This window comes from Ceratotherium simum, chromosome 4 (genome assembly GCF_057802395.1).
Source record: "Ceratotherium simum simum isolate JZ-2026a chromosome 4, ASM5780239v1, whole genome shotgun sequence".
NCBI lineage: Eukaryota > Metazoa > Chordata > Mammalia > Perissodactyla > Rhinocerotidae > Ceratotherium > Ceratotherium simum.
Window position 1 is genome coordinate 85,106,245 of NC_141903.1, and position 19,732 is coordinate 85,125,976.

Below are 19,732 nucleotides of genomic sequence, written 5' to 3' on the forward strand. Positions count from 1 at the left end.
TGGAAATGTGATTCCCTTGTTTAATAATAACTAAGTTGTCAATAGCACTAAAAGATAGATTGATATAAACGTATAATGTAATGTGTGATAGTCGGCAATTTTTTGAAAAGGAGGCAAATTTAGACATCATTTATGTATATTTATTTATTTGTAGCTTAATAAGAGCAATCATTTTGTATATATTAATATTTTACAAATAATTTCAGTTTCATTTTGAATGAGATACTGGTGGCACTTACACTGATATCACAAGATTATAGCTTATAATTATTTCATAATTAATGCTTTTTACTTCAAACGTGTTTTTTTGTTTTTTGTTTTTTTTTAATTTTTTGTTTATTGCAGTAACATTGGTTTATAACATTGTATAAATTTCAGGTGTACATCATTATACTTCTATTTCTGCATAGATTACATCCTGTTCACCACCGAAATACTAATTACAACCCATCACCACACACATATGCCGAATTATCCCCTTCACCCTCCTCCCTCCCCTCTTCCCCTCTGGTAACCACCAATCCAATCTCTGTCTCTATGTGTTTGTTTGTTGTTGTTATCTACTACTTAATGAAGGAAATCATACGGTATTTGACCTTCTCCCTCTGACTTATTTCACTTTGCATAATACCCTCAATGTCCATCCATGTCGTCACAAATGACTGGATTTCATCGTTTCTTATGGCTGAGTAGTATTCCATTGTGTATATATACCACATCTTCTTTATCCATTCGTCCCTTGATGGGCACTTAGGTTGCTTCCAAGTCTTGGCTATTGTGAATAATGCTGCAATGACCACGGGGGTGCATGTATCTTTACGCACTGGTGTTTTCAAGTTCTTTGGATAAATACCCAGCAGTGGAATAGCTGGATCATATGGTAGTTCTATCCTTGATTTTTTGAGGAATCTCCATACTGTTTTCCATAGTGGCTGCACCAGTTTGCACTCCCACCAACATTGTATGAGAGTTCCCTTCTCTCCACATCCTCTCCAACACATGTTGTTTCCTGTCTTGTTAAAAATAGCCATTCTGACAGGCGTGAGGTGATATCTCATTGTAGTTTTGATTTGCATTTCCCTGATAGTTAATGATTTTGAACATCTTTTCATGTGTTTGTTGGCCATCTGTATATCTTCTTTGGAGAAATGTCTGTTCAGGTCTTTTGCCACTTTGTTAATTGGGTTGGTAGTTTTTTTGTTGTTGAGATGCATGAGTTCTTTATATATTTTGGAGATTAAGCCCTTATCAGATGTATGGTTTGCAAATATCTTCTCCCAATTGTTAGGTTGTCTTTTCGTTTTGTTGATGGTTTCCTTTGCTGTGCAGAAGCTTTTTAGTTTGATGTAGTCCCATTTGTTTATTTTTTCTATTGTTTCTCTTGCCCGGTCAGACATGGTGCTTGAAAATATGTTGCTAAGACCGATGTCGAAGAGCGTACTGCCTATGTTTTCTTCTAGAAGTTTCATAGTTTCAGGTCTTACATTCACGTCTTTAATCCATTTGGAGTTAATTTTTGTGTATGGTGTAAGGTAAGGGTCTACTTTCATTTTTTTGCATGTGGCTACCCAGTTTTCCCAACACCATTTGTTGAAGAGACTTTCTTTTCCCCATTGTATGTTCTTGGCTCCTTTGTCAAAGATTAGCTGTCCATAGATGTGTGGGTTTATTTCTGGGCTTTCGATTCTATTCCATTGATCTGTGTGTCTGTTTTTGTGCCAGTACCATGCTGTTTTGATTACTATAGCTTTGTAGTATATTTTGAAATCAGGGAGTGTGATACCTCCAGCTTTGTTCTTTTTTCTCAGGATTCCTTTAGCTATTCGGGGTCTTTTGTTGTTCCATATAAATTTTAGGATTCTTTGTTCTATTTCTGTGAAAAATGTTGTTGGAACTTTGATAGGGATTGCATTGAATCTATAGATTGCTTTAGGAAGTATGGACATCTTAACTATGTTAATGCTTCCAATCCAAGAGCACGAAATATCTTTCCATTTCTTTGTGTCTTCTTCAATTTCTTTCAGCAATGTTTTATAGTTTTTGGTGTACAGATCTTTCACCTGTTTGGTTAAGTTTATTCCTAGGTATTTTATTCTTTTTGTTGCAATTGTAAATGGGATTGTATTCTTAATTTCTCTTTCTGCTACTTCGTTGTTAGTGTATAGAAATGCAACTGATTTTTGTATGTTGATTTTGTATCCTGCAACTTTACCATACACGTTTATTACTTCTAAGAGTTTTCTGGTGGATTCTTTAGGGTTTTCTACATATATAATCATGTCATCTGCAAATAGTGACAGTTTCACTTCTTCCTTTCCAATTTGGATCCCTTTTATTTCTTTCTATTGCCTGATTGTTCTGGCTAGGACTTCCAATACTATGTTAAATAGGAGTGGTGACAGTAGGCATCCTTGTCTGGTTCCTGTTCTTAGAGTGATAGGTTTCAGTTTTTCACCATTGAGGATGATATTAGCTGTGAGTTTGTCATATATGGCCTTTATTATGTTGAGGTACTTTCCTTCTATCCCTGTTTTATTCAGAGTTTTTATCATAAATGGATGCTGTATCTTGTCAAATGCTTTCTCTGTATCTATTGAGATGATCATGTGATTTTTATTCTTCATTTTATTAGTGTGGTGTATTACGTTGATTGATTTGCGAATGTTAAACCATCCCTGCATCCCTGGAATAAATCCCACTTGATCATGGTGTGTAATCTTTTTAACATATTGTTGTATGCGATTTGCTAGTATTTTGTTGACGATTTTTGCATTGATGTTCATCAGTGACAGTGGCCTGTAATTTTCTTTTTTTGTGTTGTCCTTGTCTGGTTTTGGTATCAGGGTAATGTCAGCTTCGTAGAATGAGTTAGGAAGCTTCCCCCCCTCCTCAATTTTTTGGAAGAGTTTGAGAAGAATAGGTATTAAGTCTTCTTTGAATGTTTGGTAGAATTCACCAGGGAAGCCGTCTGGTCCTGGACTTTTATTTTTGGGGAGGTTTGTGATTACTGTTTCGATCTCCTTACTGGTGATCGGTCTATTCAAATTCTCTACTTCTTCTTGATCCAATTTTGGAAGGTTGTATGATTCTAAGAATTTATCCATTTCTTCCAGATTGTCGAATTGCTTGGCATATAGCTTTTCATAGTATTCTCTTATAATCTTTTGTATTTCTGAGGTGTCTGTTGTAATTTCTCCTCTTTCATTTCTGATTTTACTTATTTGTGCCTTCTTTCTTTTTTTCTTGGTGAGTCTAGCTAAAGGTTTGTCAATTTTGTTGATCTTTTCAAAGAACCAGCTCTTGGTTCTATTAATTTTTTCTATTGTTTTTTTAGTCTCTATTTTATTTATTTCTGCTCTGATTTTTATTATTTCCCTTCTTCTACTGATTTTGGGCTTTGTTTGTTCTTCTTTTTCCAGTTCCTTTAGGTGCATTGTTAGATTGTTTATTTGAGAGTTTTCTTGTTTGTTGAGATAGGCCTGTATTACTATAAACTTCCCTCTTAGAACAGCTTTTGCTGTATCCCATAAATTCTGGCATGTCGTATTTTCATTTTCATTTGTCTCCAGGTATTTTTTGATTTCTTCTTTGATTTCTTTGTGGACCCAGTCATTGTTCAGTAGCATTTTGTTTAATCTCCACGTATTTGTGGCTTTTCTGATTTTCTTCCTATAGTTGATTTCTAGTTTCATACCGTTGTGGTCAGCAAAGATGCTTGGTATTATTTCAATCTTCTTAAATTTATGGAGACTCATTTTGTGGCCTATCAAACGTGTGTTTTTATAATGACTTAGGTGTATGTATATATTTACTTCTACTACAGGTGCTTTCCACTTTTAGTGGTAATTACAGTAACTAAACTTGATATTAAAATAAAACTGGGCTTACTAAAAGTAGTTTGATTTGGGAAGAAAACTGCTTTGTGAAATGATAAAATTTTTTGATTTAAGAAATAAAAAAGCTGTGAAAAGTATAAAGAGAATAATTTCAGTGTTGAACTAGCACTGCATGGTAACAGAATTGTAAATGTTAATTGATATTTTATGATTTGTTATTGCTTATTGTGAAACATTCAAAGCCTATGCTTTAGGCTTTAACCTAATTTTAACCTATCACATTGTCTTGTAGGGGTCCAGGTGGTGGTAGACCTTGGCCAAACCCAACAAATGCCAATTCAGTGAGTATATAAATTTTTCAAAATTTTTGGCACTTTTTATCATTTAACAATAACAAAAATCTATTGCTTCTGAAAGCCCTGCAATTGGTTATATTAACCTTTTTTAAAAAGTAATCATCCAAAATATATATGTTTTGTATGTATTTTTTAAATATGCATAATATTTGAAATTATGTAATTTTTTCACTTCAAGGTCTAATGTAAACATGCATTCTATGTAGATTAGCAGACTTCCAAAAATAAAAATATAAAGTGTGATTTAAGTATGCTACGTAGCCTATATTTATCATAAAATATATTTATTGTAAAATGGTTTGCTCTTCTAAAAGAACTATAATAATAACTAAATTGTCAGATAGGACCTATCTCTATCAGTTATTACAATTATATTTTCTGCACTAGTTACACCTGGATTTGCCCTCTTGCTGCCCCAGGAAGCAAGTGCACATTTGCCTTGTGCCTGTGAGCTAAATTGCCATCCTTAGGCGTCTGTCTATGTACCTGACAACCTCAGAATTTTTCTTACGTGTTTTGTGGCAGTGGTTTGACTGCACAAATATTTTTCTCTCTTAATAATGTCACATAAGTATATGTATGGGTTGAAAATTAAGCTCTCAATCTTAAAATTAATATGATTTTAATTTGATGATCTTGGAGATGTTTTTCCTTCTTGACTTTGAAATCTTGAGTTCTTCAATGTGTGAGAGAGGTCTGCTGTGTACATATGTGTAGTATGTGCACTGCACAAAGGTACCTGAATCAAGGGAGTCAATAGGGAGCTAAAATACAGCTTGTGTTCCACTTGTGAAGTCTATGAATATCTGCCCAGAAGAGATGCCTCTTGCTAATATGTACAGAGGTAACTTCATTGGCTAGCAGTGGCCTTAATGTTAAATAAACATGAAACAGATCAAATGTTTAAGGTTAATTTAAACTTCAAGAAAATTTAAAGTAAGGTATGTATGGTATAGGAAGAATCATCCTAAATCCTTTGCTATTCTAAAGCAGAAATCACTTCCTTCTCAAGTAAGTACCTTCATATTTTTAGAGAAAAAAATTAATTTATATTACCTGCCTCTCTCTTAGTTTCAATAGCTATGCTGTTTGCTAATTAAATAAAATTATTTAGGGTGGAGAGAGTGATAATATTGCTTCCATTTGGGTCTTCAGTGTACTGTTTAATCTCAACAAATCTTTCTAAGATACTGTTTTGCCAGATTATGTTATAATGTGAATATCTTTACTCTTCCAAAATTCTTTTAGTTTGCTGATGTGCTTTCGAAGAATTCACATTTCTATTTGCTTCTTGCTATATGCCTTTTAAATTCATTCAAAGTTTAACTTAAAATGGCATCTGGCTAGCAGCTCAAGATACACTTCTGTCAACTCCTTTTTAAAATATCCATAAAGATACTGAAAAAACAATTTTTTATGAAACCAAAAACTCTGACAATCTTCCTATTGCTAGAATCTGGAAAGAATTTCTATTATGTGCATGTGTGATGAAACTGGATTAAGATGCACAGCTGATAGCCCACCTTAACTATGTAAGCCATCCCACCTGGAAGCAAGAAAACCCTTCTCTGCTTCCTCACTGTCAGCTCAACAAGTCATCCCTCTGCTGCCCATGGCAGGCAGCCAGAGTGCAAGCACACCCGCCACTGCCCGCTGCCAGCAGTACCTCCTTTATACAGTCGTCTAGAGACTGTCCCCCAAAACCCACTGAGGAACGTGGCAGGATAGTGCATTGTATCTCATGGGTATGTCATCCAAGTAAGAGTCTTAGATACAGAGATGAGGAGACACTTCTGCATTCCGATGATTTTTAGTTTTTTAGGTACTCCATCTCTTTAGGGTTTCATAAAGCCGAGCACTCAGGATAAGAGAATGTACTGTATCGGGTGAGCAGCTTTGCATTATTTTAGATCCTGAGAAACACGAGGAATTAGAGTAGAAGCTGTGCATATCAAACTGCTGTCTGAAATGGGCATTTGATTAGCACGTGTGTGGGCAAGCAATAGCATTGAAAGCAGTCCCTTCTGGTGCGATATACCGCATGTGGGTACATCTCCCCTCACTCAAAGTAGCCCATAGGGAATAGTGAACAGGGAAAAGAAGTGGGAGAAGGCTTACAGTTTTCTCTTCGGAAAGAGAAAGGGGTCATCATCTCGAGCACGGAAAGGAAAAGCATTCCTCTGAAAATGATTTATTATGAAAACAAGAAAAAAAATCATAGAAAACTGATGACTTTCTAGGAAAAGCATAGAGCTTATATGAAACAAAGCAAAAAGTATTAAAGAGAGATTTTTTTCCCTAAATACCATAGATTTTATTGTAGTGACAACTCATCTGTATTATTTTGAATTCCAATTTCCTTAGACTCTAGTCCATATTTAAAATTACAAACACATTTCATCTTGTATCAATACAGTAAATCTCTGGCTCCTCGGGGCAGCATATTAAAGCGGTTGGTTGTTTGTTTCATTTTTGCTGTTTTCAAATGTGCCTTATATACCATTTTTTTCTTTTAAATGTTTATTTCTAAGTAACCTCAGATTTGCAGAAAAGTTGCAAGAATAGTACAAAGAATTCCCATTCACTCTTCACCCAGATTCCCAAGTGTTAAAGGTTTACCACATTTGCTTTATGATTGTCTTTCTGCATATACATATTTTTTCCTGAACCATTTGAGTTGCATTTAAGTTGCAGACATGATGACCTTTTATCCCCAAATACTTAGTGTCCTAAAAACAAGGGCATCTTTCATAATCACAATATAAGGATCGAAACAAGAAAATTACCATTGATGTAATGCTATTTTCTAGTCTTCAGACCTTATTCAGATTTCACCAATTGTCCCAACAATGTCCTTTGTAACAAAAGAAAACCCCAGTTCCCTGTTGCCTTCATCGGTTGTGTCTCTGTCTCCTTTCATCTCAAGCAGTTCCTCAACTTTTCTGTCTTTCTTAACCTTGCAGTTTTGTTGAATGCAAGCCAGTTATTTTGTAGAATGTCCTGTAATTTGGTTTTGTCTGATGTTTCCTCATGACTAGATTCGGGTTATACAGAGTTGGCAGGAAGACCAGAGAAGTCATTTTGTGTTTTTCTCTGTGCATTATTTCAGGAGATGGTGCATGCCATGGTGATTTGTCCCGTTATTCATAATGTTAACTTTGATCACTTAGTTAAGGTGGTGCTTGTCAGGTTTCTCCACTCTAAAATTGCTCTTTTTCCCTTTGTAATGATTAACTTGTGGAGACATACTTTGGAACTACAGTAAATGTCCTCTTCCTCCTTATACCTTGATCTGCTTCTTTGGGCATCCATTGATGATTCTTGCCATGTTGGTTGCCAAACGGCTATTTTCTAATTCTCTCTTTCCTTCTCCATTTATTAGTTGACTTTCTACTATAACAAAGAGTTTTTCTTCTCCATTCATTCATTCATTCATTCGTGTATATCAGATGTACTTGTGGATTCTTATTTTATTCGATGGGTTTTGATGCTGAAATTGTTCCAGACTTGGCCAGTAGGAAACCTTTCAAGCTGGATCCTTTGTCCTTTGCCATGTCTCCATTATTCTTTGAACATTTTTGAAGCTCATCTTATATTTTCCCGGCCTTAGCCCTAGAAACAGCCATTTCTTTAAGGAGCCCTGGTTCCTTTTAGTGTAGAGTGGTATTGAGAACCCATCAGAGTAATACAGCTTCTAGACCCTCTTAACTAACAGAACTAGGATATAGATGTGTATATATACACACACCCATGCACATCTGTATCTTTCTGTGTCTATCTATATGTATTAAAACCATAAGTGCATACTAGTGCTTCCATTTCAATCCAACACGACAGAGTTCATTCTAGACTTTTTGCTTTCCATGTTTGTAACTCACTTCTCTGAAAGTGAGAAATCTGCCTACCATTGCCACAGTAGATTTATTTATTTGCTTAATCTTTATCTATCCACAGTTTTGTCGTATAAAAGTATTTGATAAAAAATATTTTTGGCACCCGTTTACATGGCAGTAGGAGAAACATTTTGAAGGACAAATTCATGTTTTAAATTCTGAATGAAAGTATGATTTTTACTTTTAACTTCCTTCAATCTGAGCATTACAGTATTGGCCTCAGATTCTTATTTGGAAGTTTATTTACAAATCCACCAACTATTTTTCCTTTTTTATATATTTCACAAGGAACTCTGCACTTGAGTTTAGCTATACAACAAGTTCTAATCATTAAGTAGCAAGCACTTTTATTGAAAATATCTTAATTATTTTCATCTGGAGACACTTTTGATTAAAAGGTACAGAAAACCAACAAAACTGGGCTCATATTGAAAGAGAATATTACTGGATCATGTGTGTGAAAAGTCCAGATATAAATTTGCTTTGGGGCCCATTTGGTTCCAAGGATTCAAATAATGTCATCAGGACCCAGTCTCTATCCATCATTTACCTTTGTTCCCCTCGTCATGGCAAGAAAGCTGTGTGAAGCTCCAGATTTAGATCCTCACAGCTCCCAGTTGAGCACAAAAGAGCACAACTCTATCAGTTAAGCATAGGAATTGGGAATAACTAACTGAACTGATGTGCTTAGCTTGGGTCATATGCTGATGCGTGAACCACTTATGGCGGGGGGTAGTGCTCTGTCAGCCAGGCCTAGGTCACACGCCCACTCCCTGAGCCCCACCCAAGCCAGGCAGAAAAATAAGGGAGATATAGTTCACCAAAGAAAATTCAAGGAATTGTTAGCACAAGAGGCGATGGGAAAAAAACAGGAAATGTTTAATATAGCATTGTATTCATCAACTCACTAGCTTGATAGGAAAAAGAAAGAGGAAACTTCTTTAAGGAAAAAAATGAGGATTTATTATAGTAATTAAGCCTAAGTGAATACAAATATCTTGTTCCAAATAGTCTCTGCCCTGTGGAAATAGATGCTCACTTTTTTAAAAGAGCACTTAAAAATAATAGAACATTTTCAACCTTAACGCTGGCCCAGATAATGTCTTGGTGTGGCCCTCCCTGATTTCTAGTAAGCCAGTGCTTATAAAGTAGTTGTAAACTTCACAATTGAAGAAAGCTACTTAGCTAAAACATTACTAATCATTTAAGAAAACAAAATCAAAAACCTCTAATTGCTCTGATCTTCCCCCTGCCACAGCACACAGTCATGGATATTAGGAGTCAGAATATTTCAGGATATTTGGATTCTCGTCACAGCTCTTGAGCTATGTCTAGCTTAACCAGACAATATATATGACCCTTAATTTTCTCATTTGTTAAATAAAAGATTCTTCTAGTTGTACAATTCTGATATTCTAGCTCTCTGATCCTGCTTATCTTCTACATCTGCATTGTCATCTTTCATTTTATGTTAATGGATATTTTGTATAGAGTATAGGGGAGAAGTGGCGAGAGGAGATTAATTACATTGGGAAGAATCTGGATACTAGAGGTGGAGAAGAGCTTAGACAAAAATAAAGAAAAGAGGAAATGCAAGAAATCTTTGGGGAAAAATTATTAGACTGTTAGTGGCTGGGAGGATAGGTTGTTTGGGAAGGCATGGAGGGCAACAAAGCTGAAAAAAGGGGACCACGTCTGTATAGGGCTTCGAATGTTGAGAAGTCTGGACTTGATCATTGATGCGGAAAGGAGCTGTGTCTTAGGCAGACAGTGTATAAAATGGATACAGCTGGGAAACAAAATTAGGAGATTATAGTAGTAGACCTTATAAAATGTTATCAGAGCCTGAGGTGGAGTGGTGATAAAAGGAATGGCAGAGATACATTTCAGACATAGAATCAAAAATGCTTGGTGACCTGTTGGATTTGGGGATAAAGAGAAGGAAAAAGTTGAAGGAGATTTCAAGTCTTTGAATCCAGGTATCAGGGAGAATGGGAAGAACACAAACTGAGCCAGGAACACGGGAGAAGAAGCAGATTTAAAGGGTGGACAGTGAGCTTTGTTTCTGGAATCTTATATCAGAGTCTTGATAGAACACCACCTTCAGTTCTTCCACAATGCCTAATGCATATTTCTATAATTGTACTCAACCCATCGTGTTATAATTAAATCTATAGCATTCACCCTCTGCTGAGTCCTCACTGATGCTTGACCAGGAATTTTTTCACCCTTCTTTCTTCAACTACCTTTCCTGCTCTCCTTATCTTGGCACCTTCTCTGTCCGCTAAAATTGTCTCGTATTTTACACAGGGAAAGACCTTTAGACTCAAATTTCTTCAGATTCTACCTTTCACCTCCCATATTATCAGGGCTTTAGTCATCTTTATTTCCTTTTTTCTCAGAAAAAGAAGTGTCTTTTAACACTAAGAATGCTTCTGTCTATTCTCTATTTATTCCACCTCTTGTTGCCTCTGCCTATCTGCCTCATTCATGCTTCCAAAGGAGTCTTCAGTCTATCCCTTTCCATTGGCTGGAACTTTCCTCTAACACTATGCCAATGAACAAAATCCCAAGACAGCCTTAACCCCTAGTCTTCCACTCCTCTGGAGCTGGGAGGGGTAGCGATGGGAAAATTCTCTCAACCCTTCCTCAGTCTCAACCACCATCCCATGTCGCTCACATTTTCACTTCCTCACCGTCATTCTACTGGACAGGGAATTCCTTGACCTTCCTGTCTGTTTCATTACCCTGTGGTAGTGCAATGCCTGAAACATAGCAGGTGATGAATGAAGATTTATTGACTTGACTTCTCAACCCATTTCAATTCCCATGAAAGTCCTATTCTGAAGGTTACTAGTGACCTTCTACTTACCAACCAAACATCATGACTTATTGTCTGTCCTCATCATACCTGACCTCTGAAATATTTGTCTCCTTGGTTTTGTTTTAGATGTCTGTTAATTTCTCTTCTTCATTTTAACAATGTTTCTTTATTTTTCCATATTTTTATTAACATACCCCTTTTTATTATTTAGTCTTAGGTGTGTCGCAGAAAAGTTGAAAGACTTGAGCCTGACAGGACTCAAAAATAAGCCCAGTTTAGGTATTTCCTAGCCAAGCTGCACCCCCCTCCCTACTTCTTAAAAGTCTAACTTGCTTGACTTTTTTTGTTTTTGTTTTTTTTGGTGAGGAAGATGGCCCCTGAGCTAACACCTGTTGCCAATCTACCTCCTTTTGCTTGAGGAAGAATGGCTCTGAGGTAACGTGTGCCACTCTTCCTCTATTTTGTATGTGGGTCACTACCACAGCATGGCTTGACAATTGGTGTAGGTCCGCACCCGAGATCTGAACCTGTGAACCCTGGGCCGCCGAAGTGGAGTGTGTGAACTTAACCACTACACCACCAGGCCGGCCTCTATCTACCCTTTCTTAATTGGTAATGTTCTCTAAATTCTAATCTTTGGCTTCCTTTTTTTTATTTTATTTTAACATTTTCTTGTGATTTCAATTATCACTAGATCTAACCGAATCCTAGATCGAGTATTGTGCCCAGCACAAAATGAAAATTTATTTAATTGAAGCTTTATCTCTAGTCCTGATCTCTAATAAGTTCTAGACCTGTATTTATAAATATCTGTTGATCAGATCTACCTCAATCTCTGCTAGTGCCTTCAAGTTCAACATATAGGACATTTCTGCAAACTTATCCCCCTTCCTGAATTCCCTATGTATAAATTAGCAGCAACATCATCCTACCCAGTCACTAGTTGGAAACCTAGGAATTAGTTGAATTTCTTCCTTCTCTTGTCCACCACACCCAGTTTGTCACCAAGGCCTGCCTTTTTTTCACAAGCCTTTGTGAAAAGTCTTTCAAATTCTCTTACTCCTGCTTGTCTTATTCAGCACTGCCTAGAACACTGTTTATCGTTTCTGGCGGAGACCTTTTGCAATAGTCTCCTAACGTGTATTCATGTTTCATGATGCCTGCTGAGATATCTTACTAAAGCTTAAATTTGAACATGTCTCTCTAAAACCTGTGACTCCCTATTTCCTATGGCATAAATTCATTCACAGTCTGACTGTATAGCCTCATCATTTACCACAATCCCCATAGGTCCCACACTGCAGCAGCTGTGTCAAATTACATACCATTTCCCTTATAAACTATGTAATTTCACATTGTTCTTTTTTTTTTCATTTTTAAATGCTGATCCTTCTCTTTGTCTTTCTAGTGGGCACCTACTCTGTAAGTCCCAGCTGCCCAGCTCAAATATATCTTCTGTCCCCACATAGTACTTCTACCTACATTGTTATATTTCATGTCCCTCACACTAGGCTGTCAGATACTGCTGGTAACTTTCCATACTGCAAGTTCAGTAAAGTGCCAGGGGTAGGAGCCCAAATGCTCCTTTTCTTTTAATGAGGGCATCAAACAATGTGAAGTAGAAACAGTTCTAAGTATAAGCCAAAATTAAAGAGCTTAACAGAGCAAAAATGGAAAGGAATTGAACAACTAGATGAGCTAACAAATTTTTTAAAGTATTTTAAAATGTTTATTATATTTAACTGTGTTTGAAGGAACCATGAAAACGGAGAAATTAAAACTATGAAAGGAGCAAGGATGTAGGAGAATGGGATGGTTGGGAGGGGATAGCTTTGGAAACAAACGGATTTGTTTTTCCTACCTGAGATGGATGGATGAAAATTTAAACCTGTAAATAATGGAGTGTTGAGTTGAAGATGAAGGCATAATGAGAATTTGATGGCTTTACTGTATGACAAAAGGGCAAAGTACCAACTCAGGATGGAATAACCACCATGAGGGCCAGCTCACAAAAGTCAGTTGTTAAATATTCAGGAATTTTGTGAGCTGATTGTTAAATCATTGGTAGCTTAAAATCTGCTGTATGGGAATGTTTACACCACATAAATTGGCAAATGCTACAAATTGGGACTACCCCTCACCCGAAGTAAACTTGGTGTGCCCCACGTTTACTGGCACACTACTAAAATGCTTCAGGGTTTCCATAAAGGCTGAGCTAAAATGCTTCCAGGTATTAATGAAGACTAGATTGAAGTTGGAGAACATGATTATATTTTGGATCTTGTCAACCTTCTTTTGTGTGTCTCACCAGGAAATCTCTATTGTAAAACAGAAAAGTTGGGCTAGTGGGTGGACATTAACAAAGTAGGCTTTAGGATAATGAATTTAAGTTATTGGAGAGAGAAGAAAAATGCTGACAGTGGCATGGGGGAGAGGGAGAGGAATTTAGTAGGAAACTAATAGGGAAATAATGGACTTAGTAAACACAGAGGAGTTGTGATGGGAGAGATTCTGGTTGGAATATAGGATAATATTTGTGAGTGTCATGAGGAATAAGAAAGATGTCAGGCAAGGGAGTTGTTTAGATCTCTCTGTAAAGACTTCTAGGATGTAGTCATGCTCATAAATGGAAAAGAGGGAAGTATAGTGTAAAGTAAAGGAAGGCAGTGAAGGGTAAATTCTAAAGATCTAAAGAATGGTTAGATCGTATCTTGAAGTTGCTTAGGAATGATGGTAGGCAAGAGAGAGGCAGAAGAACATGAGCCAGGTGTTAAAGTTATGGGGAGATGAAAAGTGGAGCCAACAGATAAGTTGGTGATTTGGAGAGGGCAGATGCATATGTTTAAAATACTAAGAAGTAGAATGGATGGTCAATCGTGAACTGAAAGGGACCCACGAGAGCACGGATGTATGTATGTGTTCATTCACTGAGTTGAGTAAACATTTATTGCCATAGGCATCCCAATACTCAGAGTGGAAGTCATCCTCATCACTAGTGATGCTGGGCTCTCTGGTCATGGTCATCTGCAGTGCTGAATTACCCACAGGCAGACCACGCAGGGGCCTCAGAGACCTGTGGTGTGTGCTTAAGGCAAAGCAAGGATACCAAACAATGAAGAGAGAATTTTCAAATCAAATAGCTTAATATTAAAACCAAAGGAAAATCATAACTTTGTTTTACTTCCTTCTACTTACTTTATGGTTTCCTGTTATTCTTATGTTTAATTATACTGAAGGTGTTGGGGTGGAGAGATCGTTTAGGGTACAGGCAATATAATCTTTTCACTGTTCTTTAAGGTCCAGTTTTGCCCCTGGCTGTCTGACTCTAAGAAGACAGTAATTTATTGGCTTTTTTCAGAATAAGACAAAAATATCTCTTCGGGATATGCAGAATCTCCATACAAGTGAGCTAGTGAGCTTGTGTGAAAAAAGAAAATATTTGGATTTAACTTCTCTATTAATATCCACATTCAAGGACTTATTTTTAAATATACGTTTTCCAGTTTTCCTTTCTTAAATTCTCATTGCAGTGCTGTATTAATACCTTCTAATCTCTAGAAAAGGGCTTGGTTAAGAGCTTGATTTGAAGGGATAGAGGGAGTTTGTTACCCATATCTGATCCCCACAAATTAGTAGACTTTGGGGACTTAAATTAACAAAATCTTTTGCATTTATTGTATTATTTTTCTAGAAGCTAATTAGAAAGAAAAAAGGGGGAAAAGGTGAGATCTATGTATCAAGTATTGACCCAAACTGCATGAATGTAGTAGCCTTAAACTTTTCTTTAAAAAAAAGTAATGCATCCCAGAATGCACATAAATTAGAAGTTGCATCTGTAAAGGCTACTAATTTGAAAAATTCTGGTTTCTGATTTTTAGCTGCACAAATATATATCTTTCTAATTACAGAGTAAGTGTCATTAATATCAAGCAGTGAATACAACTGCCCTGAAACTAATATAACTTGAAGCTTTACTTCTAAATTCTTCTTGACTAAAATTTACTCTTATTTGTAAATGCAAGATAATATTGCATTTATTCTGTTTTCTAGCACTCTGACAGATATAAATGCCTTTATCCTTTACTATTCTTTGTGATACATTCTAAAACTTGAGATTCATTTTGGGTCAGTCTCCATACTGCCGCATGAATCAAAATACATATGTTTTTGTCCTGTTCATGTTCCAGATACCATACTCCTCAGCATCTCCTGGGAATTATGTAGTAAGTACATTTGGGTTTGTTTGCTCATAAGAGTTGATGTTACATTTTATTTGGGCAGTGAAAGAGTTGTCCAGATGTTAAGAAGAGCCCCTGTGTATTGGCCAAGAAACGAACATCTGATTTGTATTGAGTTGTTTCGTCCGCCAACCTCAGTACATATGTTGATGTTCATGAGTGAAACAGTTATCAATCTGGCGAAAATTACCCTGAGTACTGTGTTTTACTTCCGCATATGTTTCTGTAAACCAGTACAATACACTCTGTCCAATCATGAAGAAAGCCATCCCCAGTTACACAATGATATGCTTGAATTTGCAGTTCTCCAGGAGAATAATTTATACCCTCTCCCCCACCCCACTCACCATACACAAAGTCTAAGAAGATGTTAAACTTTCTTCCAATCACAAAGAGAATCATATAGCAGAATAATGACAAGTAATTTGGGGGGAATTTCTTAGTTTTTTTCATTCTTAAAAATTGAAAACACTTATTTTTCTTATAATTTAGTACATGTTAAAATTTTCCAATAATTCATATAGACCAGAAGTCAAATTAGCAGGTTTTACGTGATCTCTTGAATTTATAATGACCTTTTAACCATCATCACGTTATAATCCTTGCTACATCCCAAGGCCATCATAGAGGATAATTTGTTATAATATTTAGAGGGAAATGCCTAACTGAGATGCAAGGATAAAATGGTTAAAAGGAAAATCTTTCCTAAAGAAATTGTCAGAGGTGGAGGCTAACAGGAAAAAGGAGTGCTTAGGAGGAAGATCAATGAACGTTACCCTCCATGAAAATAGTGTTTTATGAACATAAGGAAAGGCACATGCTGTTTTGGACCTGTGTACTTAGTGCTCAATATTCCCTTAAACTATGCAAAGTAGGAAAGTCTAACATTTTTCATATTTTCTATGAAACAAAAATGAAAGTAAGAAAATTGGGGTAAAACCTATTTTTTTGTAAAGTCAGTTAAGAATAAGCCTGATAAATGGTTTTATAAAATTATAGACTTATTCAAAAGCACATTAAATTGTTTATTAAATAGCAAATATATATATTATTTGAAATAATTAGTGGTCTGTGTCTGTACACTCAGAATGAAGGGAAAATTTAGCCACTTAATAGTTAATTTGATGACTGTACATCTGAAAATTCTAAAACCCATTGCCTGAATTATCCATTTTGGTTGTCTGAAATAACTGAATTAATTTTTGAATCACGTAATCTCCATTTCAGATTGATTGTGTAGCTACAGTCTTAGTAACCCTCAGCACTAGACAACACTGCCTCTCCTTTCTAGTAGATGTGATACAGTGCTTCAGAAGTGTGGCAACTGATAACGAGAGAAGAAAGAAATTGCATCAATGTATTATTTTAAACTATCTTTTGGTTTTTAGTTGTCTATAAAAACTAGCAATACAAAATATAAGAAAATTACAGTAAACTAAATCACAAATACACATGAATTATTTCTGTCTTATGGATTTGTAAAGGCCCTATTAAATGGTTTCTCCTTAACTTCATTATACCTGATGTGATTGTCATGAATAATAAATCAGCGTTACAGGCTCATTGTTTTTGGAAACGTGTCACAACAATCTCAACATATTTAAGCTAAATTATGTTTTTCATAATATTGAAATGATTGTACATTCAAAGAAAATAAATTATGGAGAAATATATTTCCTCTGTTACTTTCAAATTGGATTATTATAGAGATAAGTCTAACTTTTGTTTTTCCTTGTATTGTTTAATGAAATGCCTTATTTTTACTGAAATTTTGTATAATTATTTAGGGTCCTCCAGGAGGTGGAGGGCCGCCAGGAACACCCATCATGCCTAGTCCAGCAGGTATTGTAATCAAACTAGCCACATGGGCATTTGATTATTAGAATAAAGTCACAAAATATAGAAATTGTTATGAAAGAAAGTTAGTAGTATTCATTCTGTCATTGATGGTTTCACAAGTAGAGTGGAGGTAGCAAGTAGGAAGCAGCAGTGTTCCTAAATAACTACTGTTTAATTAAGCATTTAGAAAATTCCTGTTGTGTGGGTAACAGATTAATCAGGATAAAAACCATGTTGATCTGTATGAATTGTCCAATAATTTATCTGACTATAAGATTTGTTGAGACTGTGGAAAAGATTCAGATCTCTAAACCTAGAAAAATTCTGCATAAGCAACACATGAAATACATGGATCCATTAAGTCTGATATCAGAAAACAGACCCACCATATTTATCATCTTACTAAGATGGATTATTTACCCTACACATCTATAATTATCTGTTAGTTAGCTAATAAATCCACTATGTTATGGGAAGGTTTTTTAATCTTCTAAACTAAAATACCTCAGTATTCCTATAATAATTAAATACAATTATTTTTAAATAGCTTTATCCTTTCCTTTTGAGACTTTAATACAGACTATTAAATGTGTTGTATCTCAAGGATACAATGGTGGGAGTTTACATTGGCACAGACCTCCTAGAAAGTGCTCTGGCGACATCTGTCAAGAGCCATGAAAAAGTTCATACCATTTAACTCTATAATCTTACTACCGGAAATAGAGATACAATCATAGATTTATGTAGAGGGATACTCATTTGTTGTAGTCAATAGTGAAATAGTAGACACAACCTTCATACCTAATCCAATTTTAGTGAAATTATTAAATTAATTTTTTATGGAATATAATGTAGCCATTAAAAATTATTATCAAAGAATTTTAATGACATGGAGAAATAAATGTTCATGATTCAATACAATATGATCACAATTTTATTTTAAAAATATATAACAGAAATCTAGACGTAGGCAACAAAGAAATAGGCTAAGACTTTATGAGTGATGACTTCTGGGTAGTGAAATAGGAAATTTTTATAATTAGACTTTTTTTAATTATGTTTGCACTGTTAAATTCCTATGTTCTTAACTGATTTGTTGAAATCTAAGACATACAAAAGATTGAAATTAAATATCATTAATCATACCAATAAATAATATGTTTTTAAGTTTTGAATCTTTTTAATTTAGAAAAAGCATACATTTGATAATTAATACAAAATTTTACTTTGCTTCCCTAACTCTTTGGAATATATCATAAATATTTCATGGATCTCTGTCCTCAGAGCATCTTCACTGAAGTGAAACAGAATTCATTGAGGATAGAGTTATGTGAATTGAACATCTCACCCACATTTGCATTCTTGTATGGTGAAGTTAATGTTAATTTATGAAAGTAGCATGTGATTAGTAAACACTTCACTAGAATACTGAAAGAAATTTTTTGGAGTAACACTAAACTTTGCAGATGATAAGTAATCTGATCACTTCTTCCTTTCCAGCCAGAAATTGCCACCAGTATATCTTCCTAGCCTTTTGCATACTCTTCTATATACTTATCCTTTATCACAGTCATTCCTTTCATATGAAGCCAAGACCCCCTAAAAATAAGTGCCAAGTGATCTACTTTATTATAGTTTTTTGTATATGAAAAGAAGTCAGACATTTCCTAGAAAATGCCAACCTTATTCTCCTCAATGTTTTTTCTTTTTCAGATGAAATTATATTCTTGATTGGTCTTAAAAACAATAAATTTCTTTCTGTTTCTGCATATTTTAAAATATACAGCCCATTTTCCTTTCAAATTAATTACTAAAATTAGTAAGTAAATTTAGGAAGGCTAATAAAGGTGAAAAACCATTTGAAGGTTTAAAAAGCAATCCAAGATTTTCTGAAGATAACTATTTATGGGATAAACTTTCTTCCATTAATTAAATCTGAGTTAGCAGATATTTATTGTCTATAGTTCACAACATGAGTAAGACGTGGTCCCTTTCCTTCTCTCAATGAACTTATAACCTAATTGGAAGTAGGAGGGAAGAATAAGACAAATAAAATATTATCTGTAGTGCAAGGCAGAATACAGTGGTGGGGGAGCACTCACTCACTTGTATCAGAAGAAAAGAAAACCTTCATGGAAGAGGTAGCATTTGCTATGGGCCTTGAATAGTGAGTAGAATTTCAATAAATGGAGATTGGGTAGAAGATACTTGGAGGAAGAAAAGAACCAAAATATGGACATGGAAAAGGTTGATCATATGCAGGCAAGAACAAGTAGCCTGGGTTGACAGGAGTATAGTGAACATAAGGATGTAAAAATAGTTGAGGCTGCTAAACTAGATTGGAACCTTACTTAGTATTTAAACAAATAGAGGTCAACCAGAGGTGAGAATGTCAACTTTTTCAACAGTATGATCTACTAATCTAGAAGTAAAAAATAGTATTGAGATTTATGGATCACTGTTTACAAACAACAGATAAATGGCATCTAATCTACTCTAAAATAATAAACTTATTAATGTCTAATAAGTAGTCACAAAATACGAGGAAAAGTAATTGCCCATTTCCCACTCTGTGGCTATTGCCATGAAAAAGCAAATGATTTTTATCTTATGGCTTGAATGAGTACAAAAAATTTGAAACATCTCTTTCAAAATAGGCCTACATTATATAACTGTGGAAAAATAGAAAAACATTTCATAATTTATAGTTCCTAAATATAAAATATTTAGCCTTTCACTCTAGGTT

General features: G+C 35.2%; 1 protein-coding gene across 4 annotated transcripts in view; it reads left to right on the top strand.

The window, feature by feature from the left end:
- SSBP2 (single stranded DNA binding protein 2) overlaps window positions 1-19,732 on the top strand; it is a 296,005-nt gene that overhangs the window by 252,179 nt on the left and 24,094 nt on the right. For all 4 annotated transcript variants that reach the window (XM_004420399.3, XM_087430094.1, XM_004420402.3 and 1 more), the window contains 3 exons: window positions 4,129-4,177; window positions 15,097-15,132; window positions 16,935-16,989. In XM_004420399.3, coding sequence (XP_004420456.1) covers window positions 4,129-4,177; window positions 15,097-15,132; window positions 16,935-16,989 — 140 coding nt within the window. The remainder of the gene's footprint in view (window positions 1-4,128; window positions 4,178-15,096; window positions 15,133-16,934; window positions 16,990-19,732) is intronic.